This window comes from Halictus rubicundus, chromosome 16 (assembly GCF_050948215.1).
Source record: "Halictus rubicundus isolate RS-2024b chromosome 16, iyHalRubi1_principal, whole genome shotgun sequence".
In the NCBI taxonomy this organism is placed as follows: Eukaryota; Metazoa; Arthropoda; class Insecta; order Hymenoptera; family Halictidae; genus Halictus; species Halictus rubicundus.
The window spans coordinates 3,387,669-3,400,878 of NC_135164.1; the positions used below are offsets into that span (position 1 = coordinate 3,387,669).

The following is a 13,210-nucleotide window of genomic DNA, read 5'->3' on the forward strand; positions in this document are numbered from 1 at the left end:
ATAGCAACAATTAAAAGGACACAACATTCGATCTATTCTTACACATAGTCTGTGGTGACATTGAGCGGTCGGTAAAAAGGGGAATGATTATGTCACAATCGACTGAATCTGGTGGGAGGTTGCTAATAGGGCATCGTGCAAGGGGGCGCCACATTTGTAGTGAGACCTCTTGTTGTTCTCATTCTAAGGTGGAATACCAGTCGTCACTGTTTTCTGTTGTGTTTTTAGGCTGGAATCGGACGAAAAACATGCCGTTTCGATAATCGAATGAGAAACAAAAGACTCTTAGGGCAAGTTATCGTACACAAGATTGAGAAAGGTGCTCTCTGTTACGGGTGTGTGTGAATGGTGCAAGTGTAATTTAATAAGAGCAGGGGAGGCTGGCGATTTAATAAGATATTGATTTGTCCGTGACTGCCTTGCTGGCTCCATCGCACACACAAACCAGGTAGCCATGAACGTCGATATTTTTGGGGCACTGGCTGGTGCAACGTGTCGGCTGTGCATATGCCGTGCTCAAGCGTGCTTGCAGGCCTGATAGGGCCCGAAATGCAAATAGCCGTTGGCGATATGCATTAACGATACGGGGCAAATTCCGACGAGTACGGCCAGTACGATTATAACATTCATCACGACGGCAACCACCAAGGTAACGATAGCCACGACGGCGGCGACGGCGACGACGACGCCGACTACGATTACGAAGACTGCAACGATAACGAGAAGGACGGCGTCGAGAACGACGACGATCCTCGCGACAAATATACTGACGGCGACGACGTCGGAAGAAACGCCAACGACGGTAGTGACTGCGAAGACGTGTCAATTAGAAAAAAAAGTTAGTGATACCACCGCTGCACCGTGTACATTTTACAGAGTATTTTAACATGTTTGCAGGGTTTAACGTAGTATTTCGAAAATTGCATGTGTAAACAAGATAACTGACACACAATGGATCTTACAAACAATGGAACATCAGGGAGTGCAGTGGCTTGTCCAGTTTGTACCCTCTATTTACGCGAGGGTATCAGCTTGCAAAGACACTTGGACACTCATCCAAAGGAACAAGTCATCGAAGCTCTTATCAAAGCTAGTTCTAATTCCTCGCAATTGCAACAAACTCAGTTATCACCATCTGCGCCTCCGGCTTCTCCATCTGTACAATCGCCACAAAGTACACCACCAGTTGCACAGAATACTCATCTATCGACTCAGTCACCATATCCTATAGGACCAATCTTTGAATGTCCACCGCCGATCGGTACCGTGATGCCACCACAATTTGCTTCGTTCAGTTATCAACAGTTTGTGAACAATGGCACTATGATGATACCGCAATACGCAATGGCTCCTCAAGCTAATCAAATGATGCAAATGCTATATAATCCATACGGTATGTACCAACAACAACAAATACCAACCGTTCAGATGATCTCGCCAGTCACAACTATACCCAATACACCTAGAGGCAGGTCAATAGTAACTATGGCAGGGGAAACGAATGGCAGAACTGCCATTACTATACCTGTAAATAATTCCGAGCCAAAACAAATCTTACCTGAGATTTTGCCCGAATCGGAACAAGAACCTGAACAAGTGTTGCCAGATATCAATCTTCCAGTTTCACCACCATCATTAAATGAAGAGAACTCTATGCATCAAAATGAAAACGACACTAGTACAATTCAAATAGAAACTGATGAACAGGAGCCCTCTACCTCGGGCAACGAAAATCAGCACATTATTCAGGATGAATATAATAACATTCCGAGAACATTGACTATCACTTGTAATGTTGAGGATACCGGGGATGACAAAGTCGAAAGTGTGTTGCCTGATATTGATGAGGGTGATACTTCATGCATTGTTAATGTAGATGTTCAATGTAAACCTATGCAATATGAATCCTTGGATGCGCAAGAATATGTACACACGTACAAAGACGAAGATGATAATAATAAAGATAATATGCCCGAATCATCGCCAGTAGCAACACAAAAGGAAGCTGAAGAAACAACTACAGAGAAAGTTCCTTGCACAGAAGTAAATGAAACTGAAGGTACCTCATCTCAAACACCTGTAGAAGGTGCAACTAAAGATCCAGCTCAACCTGAAGTAGAACAATTAGAACGTCTTTTAATCACCATTATGGAAAATGAATTCAATGCTGAATCACATAAAAAATCTACTAATAAAAATGAGAAAAAGAAAGAAGGAGAGCCAAGAGAAGATCCCCCCTGTTCTCCCCCAGAAAGAGCAGAAAGTGTGATTCATGAAATAGCAGCTAACAGTTCCAGTGAATTTGAAACCAGTTGTAAATCCGATCTAGAATTAAAAGTTAGTGAAAGTTCAGAAATTGATATAGATAGTAAAGAAGATAAGAATTTAAGTCTTTCATATCGTTATAAAAACAGTTTTTCTGCACCTGCATCGCCTATGCCATTAGAAAGTCGTCGTTCGACTTACTCTGTTCGTTCGGTATTCGGTTCACATGAAAACCTTAATTCTTACCCAGTCGGTTTTGATGCAAACACATTGCAAGACGAAGAAAATGACGAAGATGAGAAAAATGAAACAGAAGACAACTTTGATGAAGCAGATATGGAAATAGAAGAAATCCAGAGTCCTCATACACCTTTCATTAGATATGGGGAGAACACAGACAATGTTAGATCGCATACTCCGTTATCTGTAAGCAGCGGTATCTCTGTATTAAGGGTCAGAAAGGATCTCAGTAAACCGTGTTCACCTGCTTCTGTGCATTCATTTTGTCACATAGATAATGGTATAAGTCATGATGAAGAAAGTAATATAGCAATGGATGCAACACCAGAAAAAGATCCTATTGATTGTTCTTCTATGGAACAAGATGTGAAAACAGATCAAACAGAAACCTTTTTGAATGAAACTGTTGAGAAGAAAATAGAAGGGAATTCAGCATATCAATCTGTAATAACTGAACATGTGAGCTCATTTCCCACAATTTCACAACAATCAACGTCATCGTCACATGAACCGTATACTAGTATACCAAATAAAAGTAATCTTGTAAATCTGTCAGAATCTATAGATGTTGCAAGTAGTTCTGACTCAAAGAGTTTCCATTCCTCTAAATCAATTATACAAAAACCATCAATGGAACTACTTAGTTTAAACGAAGATGCTCATGCAGGTCCAATGAATGTTTTTGAATTTGATGGGCTTCAGATCTTAGTTCCTAGTACATTTATAAGTGATTCTTCACAAAAAGCTGTTAGTGCAACCAGTCAGCAATCTATGGCAAGCAGTGAAGGTGGAATAGGCATAGACGAAGAAGTAAAGAGTGTTAATATGAGAGCTGATGAAACTATGCCACCAAGGGGTGAATTATCAGAACAGGAAAGCAACGGATGCACAGAACCGTCTGCTTGGCAGGTGTGTATATAATCTATTTTTTATTTAATCAGTAATTTTAGGAATCAATTCCATTGGTATTCTCTTACATAAGTTACCTTAGGTCATTGCTTATTACTAAATGTTTTAACACTAACCGTACTGACTTGTATACATTATTTAATAAATTTTAATTTATTTAATAAGTTATAATAGAAGCATTTTTATAATTTCAATAATTACAAAATAAAAAATATAAAACCAGTCATTTGACCAGTCATGGTACGATTAGTGTTAATCGTCGTATTTTTAAGCGTAATCACTATATTTGAAAAGAATTTTTATGTTTACATTGAAAGATGCATTTTATTGTGTACATAGCTGTATGCTGGTCAGGAGTCATCACGTATGTCTACTTCTTATGACTTGATGGCCCGTGAGAGTTGGGAAGAATCTGAAGGATCAGACAATGAAATTAGTGGACCGTTATTAGACAGTAGATCTTTAGCTACACATTTCACATCGAGTTTATTCCTAGATCGAGACAGAAAAACTCCAACAAAACGAACATTCAAGTGTTATCATTGTCCCGAGATATTTGATTGTCCAAAAGAACGCAGAGTACACAGTACTACTACGCACAAAGAAGCTGGACCTAGTAGTAGCAGAGATTCCACAGATCAACCTGAGGTGAAAGATATCAAATTGCTAGATGGTCGTATGAACGCATTTGAGGATATTTTTGTACCAGGTTTACATGTTCAACAAGTTTATCATCAACAACCACTATTACATCAACTCCAACCACCACAATCATCGGATGTAACTGCAAAAGTAGAACCTGATCAAAAGATTGAAACCTTAGTGTTACCATCAAACATTGAGGTAGTTTGTACTCTGTGCAATCAACGATTTAGTAGTGAAAAATCGTTACAGCTACATCATAAAAGAGTACATCTTACAGAAACTTCAAAACGAGTTCGTGATAGTACCAAGTGTCAGATATGCCAAGAAGAGTTTCCCTCGGTTTTGTTGTTCAATGCACATCTGAAAATACATCCGTTAGAGTGTGGTCAATGCGGAAAGTATTTTTATAGGAAACAGAACTTCAAGTTACACATGAAACGACATTTAGGGATAAAACCGTTCCCGTGCACTGTTTGCGACAAAGCATTTTTAACAAAACAGAAGTTAGACGAGCATACCAACGGACATACTGGAAATGCACCTGTTAAATGTAATCTTTGCAATGAAACATTTCGTAGATATTCAAATTTGACTCAACACAAGAATAGACATCATCTTAACATAAAAAGGAAATTAAAGGATTATATATGTCACTGCGGTGAAGTATTCCATACAAAGAAAAAATTGGCTTGGCATAAAGAGACACACGACGACAAGCCCAAAGCGTGTACGTATTGCAATGAAAGATTTATTCATATGGCCAGTCTGACCAGACACATGCGTCGTGCTCACAACAGAAGATTCGTTCCGGATGCTCAAAGGGAGAGCGAAAACGTTGAATGTCCTATATGTAAGTGTATTTATTTGCGATCTTCCTTAGCAGTACATATGCGAGTACATAACGGGGAGAGACCATATGAATGTCAAGTTTGCTCCAAGGCGTTTAGTACTAAGTGGAACTTACAATTGCACAAATGGACACACGCTGCCCGTAGCACCAAACCTTTCAAGTGTAATCAGTGTAGTGCCGCATTTTACCGGCACAGCGATTATACCGCTCACATGAATTCTCATAGGAACGTGCGTCCTTATACCTGCAACTATTGCGGAGCGCAGTTTATACGAAAGTATAATTGTCTAAGGCATGTCAAAGAGCACGAAGAGAATAAAGCATACACGTGCGATGTTTGCAACAAAACATTTCATAGATCGTACTATCTGAAGGAACACTTGCGAGTACATTCGGGCGCCAGACCATATACATGTCATATTTGTGGGAAGTCAAGCGGTACGAAGTCGAACCATAACAAGCATGTTAGAATCCATCATGCGCGAGAGCCTGTAAATACCGAAAATTAAACGAAACGAACGAGAGTTTTCATTCATTTAGTCAATATCGACGTTTTTAAAAGTATTGCGTTACGATACTTGGTCTAAGTCTTTTATTTTTTAGTTTTTTTTTTCTTTCTCATGTAATAATATTCCTTCACTTTTTCTTCGCTAATGGGAATACTAATTTAGCACAAAAGCAACAATAACAAAACGGAAAAAATTTTATTGTATGTATAACGTAGGCATTCTATAGTTCTTTTTCCTTTTAAAGGTCTCGTTCGTTTTTCTCTTATGTATTAAGTATTTTAATGTAGGCACTTTAAATTTGAGTTAAGCATAACTTGTGTTATGCTAAATGCATCAACAATCGTATGAAAAAGTTTAATTTGTCTTATTTGCGAAGAAGACGGTTTTGCGTTAAGTACCTGGTGTTCGAGACACGGTACACGTTTTAATTCATGAAATTTTCGTCGAATAGTCTGCTAAAACACAATGACTCGAGACTGTAACTACTTAAGATAATAAGAAAATTTGTAAGTAATATTAACTGATACATATTGTCTGGAGATCTGAGCAACTTCCGTAAAAGGAAGCCTATACGATGAGATGCTTTTGCCAACTTACACTAATTAACTATTAGATAATAATGAACTAACTGATCAATGTAATGGAGTCATTAAGCACTTTTTATGTGTTGATCGTTATACGAAACAAGACAAAAAAAAATAAGATTTTTTTACGATAAATATTTTACACGAGGCATGAATATTGTGGTTTTATGCATTGGCATTGAATGTGAGAACACGACGAAGTGGCGAGAGACAGAGAGGCCCGTATTTATTTGCGTTGATTTCTACAACGCGCAAGGCCCTATATGATAATTAGCGTTATTAATTATCACAAAGGTAGTTACGGATCTTAGTTATTATTCTTCTATATTTATATATTTTGCAAAATGTAATGATTTTTATTGCTAATTGTAATTCCAAGACTGATCGATGTTGGTTCCTCATATTGCTCTCACAGGTAAACGTAGTATAATAGAGACGTGTATGCTTGTAAGAAGATTTTTAATCTTAAGTGGGATCGTGTATGCGAAAATTTTTCACGAAAGCAAATTCGTGTTCAACCAAAATAATCAAGTATACTATGTCAAGTATCTTAACGTTTGACTCTTATATTATGTGAAGTGTTTGTGACTGTTTGTTGTCACAGAATTTTAAGAGAGCAATATGAACGAAAAGTAGCGCTGGGTTATTATCATGTATTAAAATTTTTTGTTGAGCTGCGATCAGGATGCGTTGTTGTTGTTGTGAAAACTGTTTTTTTTTTTACCGTGGAAACCGTTACGAATCTGAACGAAATTTGCATGAAACTTTTTAGCCAATCTATTTATATCCTACGTATTGAGTTTTTATTTGTTAATGGTTATTTCATTAATGATCGTCGAAGATTCTTAATGTACAACTACACGTTTTTGTTTCTTCTAAGGTAGAAGGAAACCGTGCGTTTTGTCCTAGTTAAATATAAGAATTTTCGATACTCTCAGATGTTGAGCGTATTATTTACACACATGACCAACATCGACGTCCAAATGTGCAATCGTTTAGTTAAAAAATAAAAAAAAACATGTGCATTCCCTACTGAATGCGATTGTAGATAATGTAAATATGTATATCATTTTATTTTATAACAGAGCCAGCGAATTCTTGTTGGCAATTAATAATTGTCTAAAAAGCAACTCGTACTCTTATGAGGATAAAATAGGATAATTATTACCATAAAAAGAAACTATAAATCAGCAACATGTGTATACCTTAATAAAAATTATGTATTGAGGTACTTTTTTAAATAAGTTCTTTGCATTTTTATTTGCTAGTACTGTTTTAACCCTTTGTTTCTAAGTTTAAAATGCGGTGAAATAATTTACATGCAAAGCAAATGATAATATTAGTGAGAGGGGCATGAAAGTATGTACAAATAAGCTAAAGATTCTACAGAGTTTTGAAGTGCATTCCGAATTGCTCCAAGATGAAAGGAGTTGTATTCACAATGAAGTCGTTAAAGAATTTCAATATATGTATTTATAAGGTAAACGTGCTGCTAATTTCAAATATAGCTAAAGAATTAACAATCTGTCTTGCATTATACAAAGTAGATAGGTGAAAATACGTTTTTCTTTGTAAGTAAAAGAAATTTATTCAAGTTCAAATACACATTTATATATATATGTATATGTATCACATGGTCATTCAATTAACAGTTTACTAAATACTTTCCAATTATTGCACTAACTTTCATCGAATATTTATATAAATATTTTAAGAATCAATACTTATGAGATCATATTTGTTTGAAGTACTCGTCGGTTATAGAAAATCCAACAGATTTCTCTACACAAAAATTGTAATTTTCCGTTTAACACTATATATATATATTAACTAGCAATACAAGTTTAAGTTTTATGATCATATTTTAATTTCTGAGATACTAGTTTGGCGGAAATAATAAATACAACTCTATACTCAATTCATTTATTTTTTTTTTTTAGTATAAAAAAGAAAAAATTCAGAATTTTCCACATACGTATAAATACTAGGCATTAATTTATATTTAAAATATGTTTCATTTCATATATCCTTATTCTCAAAACAGTAAATCTCAAAGCATTGTCTTCGCATACTTTCATAAAATAACAGAATACTTTAGATCATTCACTTCGGAAAGCTATATTATATATTATAAATTTTGGTCTTTTATATTACTTGTTTTGTTTCCTTTCTATGCAATTATTTATTCAAATTAATAAAATTAACTTTGAAGTTTCTCGCCGCAAATGTTTTAACTATAATACAATTAAAATCATAAAAGGTACGATTCGACGATTCCTATACGAGACTTAAATTTTAATTACTATATATAATATCAAATAATAACATCAGCGTTTTTTGCGAGACTTAGAAGGCCGAGCATTTTTTTTAACAGTGCCAGATGTTTCTGGAATCATTATGTGTCCTGATGCTATTTCTTCCCTTAATTCTGAAGTTTCCACTTTCCTTTGAGCATCAATGTAGAACATTAAGTCTTGAACCTGTTCTTTTAAATCTGTGACTTCTGCTTGTTTAGTGTTTTTATATTCACCCATTTCATTTTGCAGAGTTTGATATTTATCTTTCCAGGACACCTGATTCAATTCTAATGCTTTTCTCAGCTCTTTTTCTTCGGTTAATTCCGATTGTACTTGCGCTAACTTATTACTAACTTGTTGTAGTCGCTTCTCTACATTTTGTTTTTCACGATTGAGTGTTGTCAATTCCTCCTGAAGCATAAAATAGAAAAATGAAATTTTCAATTTATTATTTTTTAAAAATAAAACTTACCTTAACTTTGGCGTTCTCTTCTGATACTTGGCTTAATTTGTCTCGTAGTTCTGCTGTTTGTACAAGAGAATGTTGCTCTATCCGGGAAAGTCTATCTTCGAAGTATTGTCTCTGAGTTTCTAATTGCGAAGTTAAAAGATAAGTAAACTCCAACTGTACAGAATCTACTTTCTCTTCCATTGCAGCACCTTCAGCTTTAGTTGCCGTAGGACCGCCTTCGACCATTTTTCCATCTTTGTTTTGTAATAACCGATGAACAAAATTATCTCCTACGTAATCCCAGACTCTGTTATTTTCCAATTGCATGGCATAACAATGCTGTGTTTCACGATAGTGTTGAAACGCGTGTCCTTGATGATATCGCGAGCAACCTATGTGCCCGCATATTAAACAAATCCACAAAGCATCGTTACTTTCACTACTATCTGAAAAACATATTTATTGTTACTATTTTTACTTTCTCCCCTTTTGACGAAAGTAAAGTAAATTGTACGTACTGCATTCCATACAATAACTGTCTGCAAGTGACTCGGGACTTTGTGCATATCTACAAACTGGACAAGAAGTATCTCCCCATTTGGCTAAACAACTTGCATGAAACGTGTGGTTACAGAGAATTGTTAGAATTCCGTCTACACTCTCGTCCATTCTTTCCAAACACACTGGACAAAGTGGTAGTTCTGTGTGTCCAGATAGAGGCATTGCATTATCCGTCACTTCTACGCTATACACAAACACCATATGGCATATAACATCTGGTTCAAAGGAATTATATGGAGTACCATTAAAAGAACCATAAAATTCTGTTGCAGCATTCTGAAATGTTATTTGAACATGAACATCATGATACAATAAATAGATATCATACTAGAGAATACTGACGGAAACATATCTGTATCAAATGCTCTCTTATTTTTCATCAAGATATTTTAATTGTACAAATTTGTCTTAATTTACAAGTGTAATTTAACAAACTTTATTAAGTAGTATTTGTACTCTTTTGTCTTAAACATATATCTTTGTGATCACTAGTATGATAAAATTTTGAAGAAAAAATTGTAATTATAATTACTGCTGTTTTGAAGGTAATTAAAGCCATATACTGATTAGGACTACCATCTCTGAGTATCCTAAAGTGTCGTATGTCTTGGTGGCAAGGTGCTGTAAACCTCAAAAGATCATGACAGGTCATTGTAGCTGGGACTGCTAGAATACAGATAGTCTGAGTACGTTCTGCTGCTTGACGTATGTCTGTTAATTTACTATAAAATAATAAAAACAGTTATTTACAGTAATCAATAATAACAAAACAATAACAAGGTGTGCATACTTCTCCTTGTATAAATGTATAATCCCTTTAGTCACTTCAACAAACGGATTTCCAGAAATAAAATTGATTTGGTCATAAGCGCAAGCACTTGCACCAGCCATATCTGAATTATCATAAGTAGCTTCTTCAGAATTAGCTCTAGAAGTAGATCCGGACATACTAGTTCCTTGAGAAGGAAGCGATAAGTCTGGCTTGTCCGTGAGTTTTGTGCAGTTCTCCATATTTATTCTTGTTGGTTCTCTGCGTCCTCTCATCTTAGCTGCCATTGCTCCTGAATGATAAAATCCACAATGAACTGACATAATCAGAGTCTTTCGTATTCTTATATTCATAATCTTTTAAGGATGGTAATATCAAAATATTAAAAAATAATATACCTCTATAAACTTCTGAACAAATTTTTCAAATTCATATTCAATCAGAACTTATAGGAATATAGATCAAAGTATTTAACATTTATTTATCAATATATGTTTATACAATGACATTTCTTATAGACCGTATTTTATCCGTATTCTAACAAAGAAAAACAGATATGAAAAAAAATAATATTGTCATGACAAGGTACATAACCTCAAAGAAAAAAGTAAACAAACAGACTTATTAGAATAATTTGGTATGAAAGCAACGGAGTTTTAAAAAGAGAAGTGAAAGTTGTTGTTCTGAGAGACAAATTAGAAAAATATTTACCATTCGTTTCTTCGGTATCTTCGTCAACTATCTCGACGCGAATAACGCAGAGAGATACCGAAATAGGAGAGGAACTCATTCCATGAAATAATACTTTTTGCGCATTATTACAAACTGTTGTGATTTAATTTGTCTAATTCGGTGTAAGTTCTTGTTTTATTTTATTATATACGAGTCGATTCGTTGATCGATGGCGCTTCGATCAACATTTCACAACATTTTGAGACAGCTGACCAACTTCCTAAAAGCCTTTCTTCTGCTCTATTAGGTGTGCAAATGACCCTGTGTGCTAATGAATCCACCTTGTTTATACCTTTTCTTCACTAATCATGATTGTATACAGTAGAATAATATTTATCCGAACATGTCTATGAATATCAAGGTTCTAGTAGGTTCCAATGATCAGATTGTTCATGGTCAATACTATAGTCCCCAACGTCGCCAGATAAAGACTTGTGCCCCAACTCTAATTTCCCCTTCAAACACTTCCAAAGCGGCCAGGTCACGTGGCGTACCTTTATCAGAGATCAGTGGCGCCATCTGACAGTAACATCAGGAACCACGTCGGTCAATTTTGCAAAGTAGCGCCATCTGACAGTAACATCTGGAAACAGTGTCGGTAAAATTTGGCTAGTAGTTTCAGCGTTTTGCCGCTACGTGTAATGGCGCTATTTTCAGATTTTTGGGGCTGGGACCGGTGGCGCCATCTGACAGTAACATCTGGAAACAGTGTCGGTAAAATTTGGCTAGTAGTTTCAGCGTTTTGCCGCTACGTGTAATGGCGCTATTTTCAGATTTTTGGGGCTGGGACCGGTGGCGCCATCTGACAGTAACATCTGGAAATAGTGTCGGTAAAATTTGGCTAGTAGTTTCAGCGTTTTGCCGCTACGCCAATTGGCGCTATTTTGAGATTTTACGCAGCAGATGATTCGTGCCGCCGTTTACATGAGTTCTTATGGGTCTTCCGGTAAGAATCATGTGTGGCAGTATTTTGATAGCAATAAATAAACTTCTTTTGCATTGTATAGATGCATCAAATTCTACTGAATATTCCTGTGTCCTCAAAGTTTTAATGAAGTTCAGATACAATCTAATTCTTCACATTGTGTACTTCACGTTTGATCCCGTGTTTTATGTTTCATAAAAAAGAACCTAACGATGCAGACATTCTGTATTACATTTTAGACATTTTTTTTCACTTGGGAGTAATGAGACTGCGACTTAAAGTTTCGAATGTTACCCTATTAAGCATAAACCAAGTTATTGCTTACTTTAAAGATGCTTCTCTGTTTTTTTTTTGTTTCTTTTTAATACATGTTTCACAGTAGCAAATTAAAAATCGTTTCGCTTAAGCCTTTAGTACGAAACACGAGACATCCTACAGATGCGTTGAGATTACGCGTTTTATGTGTACTTGTGTATATTTAAATATATCTTTAATTAATATAACAGCGATATGTCAATATCGAGCAAATGTTGAAAACAATAGGTTTATAAAAAATATTTTGTGAATTTTTAACATTATCACCGCTGCGTTCTCTTGAGCTGATCAATACGATAACACATGTTATCGAGATCGATAAAATTCATCTTGATCTTTAAATCGGATTGGTAAAAGATTTGATTGCTCGGTCAACGAGCATTCCGCATAAATCAGTAACAAGTGAAAACAATAAGAACAAGATCGAGAGAGGAATTTCATTGATTTCATCAGACGAATGATCAGCCTATTCAAAAGAATACAGCTTCACACGAAGAAAGTGATCTTAACACGTTCGCAGCCATTGATGCACAAGTGCGACAGAAATTAAAACTGGTTGCATACCGATCAACTATCATAACTTTTTATAATAGACAAACGATTTCCAGAGTAGCATATTACGCTTATTTTCATGGTAAATTATACAAACAGTTTACGTACATAACTTGTGCGTGGATATGTTTTGAATGATATTTTCAAAAATAATACTAGAAGCGTTCAATCACAGGACATAGTTTTAAACCCACTTGCTGCAAGAATGACATAACTCAGAAATCACGATTCCAGGAAGAACAAATACGAATGTTCTGAATTTTTATAACTTTTCGTAAAGATTACATCGAAATGCAAAAACTGGTATTTGCCTTTAAAATTTTTCAAAGAATATTAAAAAGAAAATTATACGTCCAAATAAAATATACAACTGAGATATGTCATTGTTCCAGTAAATGAGCGATACATTACCTCGCTTGACAGTCGCAGATTTTCCAAAACAATTTTTTGCAAATTATATGAATATTTACAAGAGTGTACACGAATTAGCTTACCTGGTAAACTGCTTAAAAAACGCGTTAAGTGACAGAAGCAGCTACATTTTCAGAGCAACTCTTGTAACCGATATTATTTTCATCAGCGTCGAGAGACTGAACAAATCGCTGG

General features: G+C 35.5%; 2 protein-coding genes across 4 annotated transcripts; one reads left to right on the plus strand and one right to left on the minus strand.

Moving 5' to 3' along the window:
• Positions 1-167: 167 nt before the first annotated feature.
• LOC143362264 (uncharacterized) lies at positions 168-7,246 on the plus strand. Of its 2 annotated transcripts, none has more exons than XM_076802267.1 (3): positions 168-838; positions 898-3,414; positions 3,754-7,246. In XM_076802267.1, exons 2-3 carry the CDS (start codon positions 952-954, stop codon positions 5,416-5,418), a joined length of 4,128 nt encoding a protein of 1,375 aa, XP_076658382.1. In that variant the 5' UTR covers positions 168-838; positions 898-951; the 3' UTR covers positions 5,419-7,246. The 2 variants fall into 2 exon arrangements, with proteins under 2 accessions (XP_076658382.1, XP_076658383.1); XM_076802268.1 differs by having other exon boundaries at positions 168-802.
• Positions 5,500-11,260, minus strand: LOC143362265 (BRCA1-associated protein). 2 transcript variants are annotated; one of them, XM_076802269.1, is made up of 6 exons: positions 10,792-11,260; positions 10,102-10,372; positions 9,844-10,033; positions 9,269-9,587; positions 8,772-9,196; positions 5,500-8,710 (listed from the first exon to the last, which is right to left on the minus strand). In XM_076802269.1, the coding sequence occupies exons 1-6, from the start codon at positions 10,868-10,870 to the stop codon at positions 8,330-8,332; spliced, it is 1,665 nt and encodes a 554-aa protein (XP_076658384.1). In that variant the 5' UTR covers positions 10,871-11,260; the 3' UTR covers positions 5,500-8,329. The 2 variants fall into 2 exon arrangements, with proteins under 2 accessions (XP_076658384.1, XP_076658385.1); XM_076802270.1 differs by lacking the exon at positions 10,792-11,260 and adding an exon at positions 10,479-10,608.
• Positions 11,261-13,210: the final 1,950 nt, after the last annotated feature.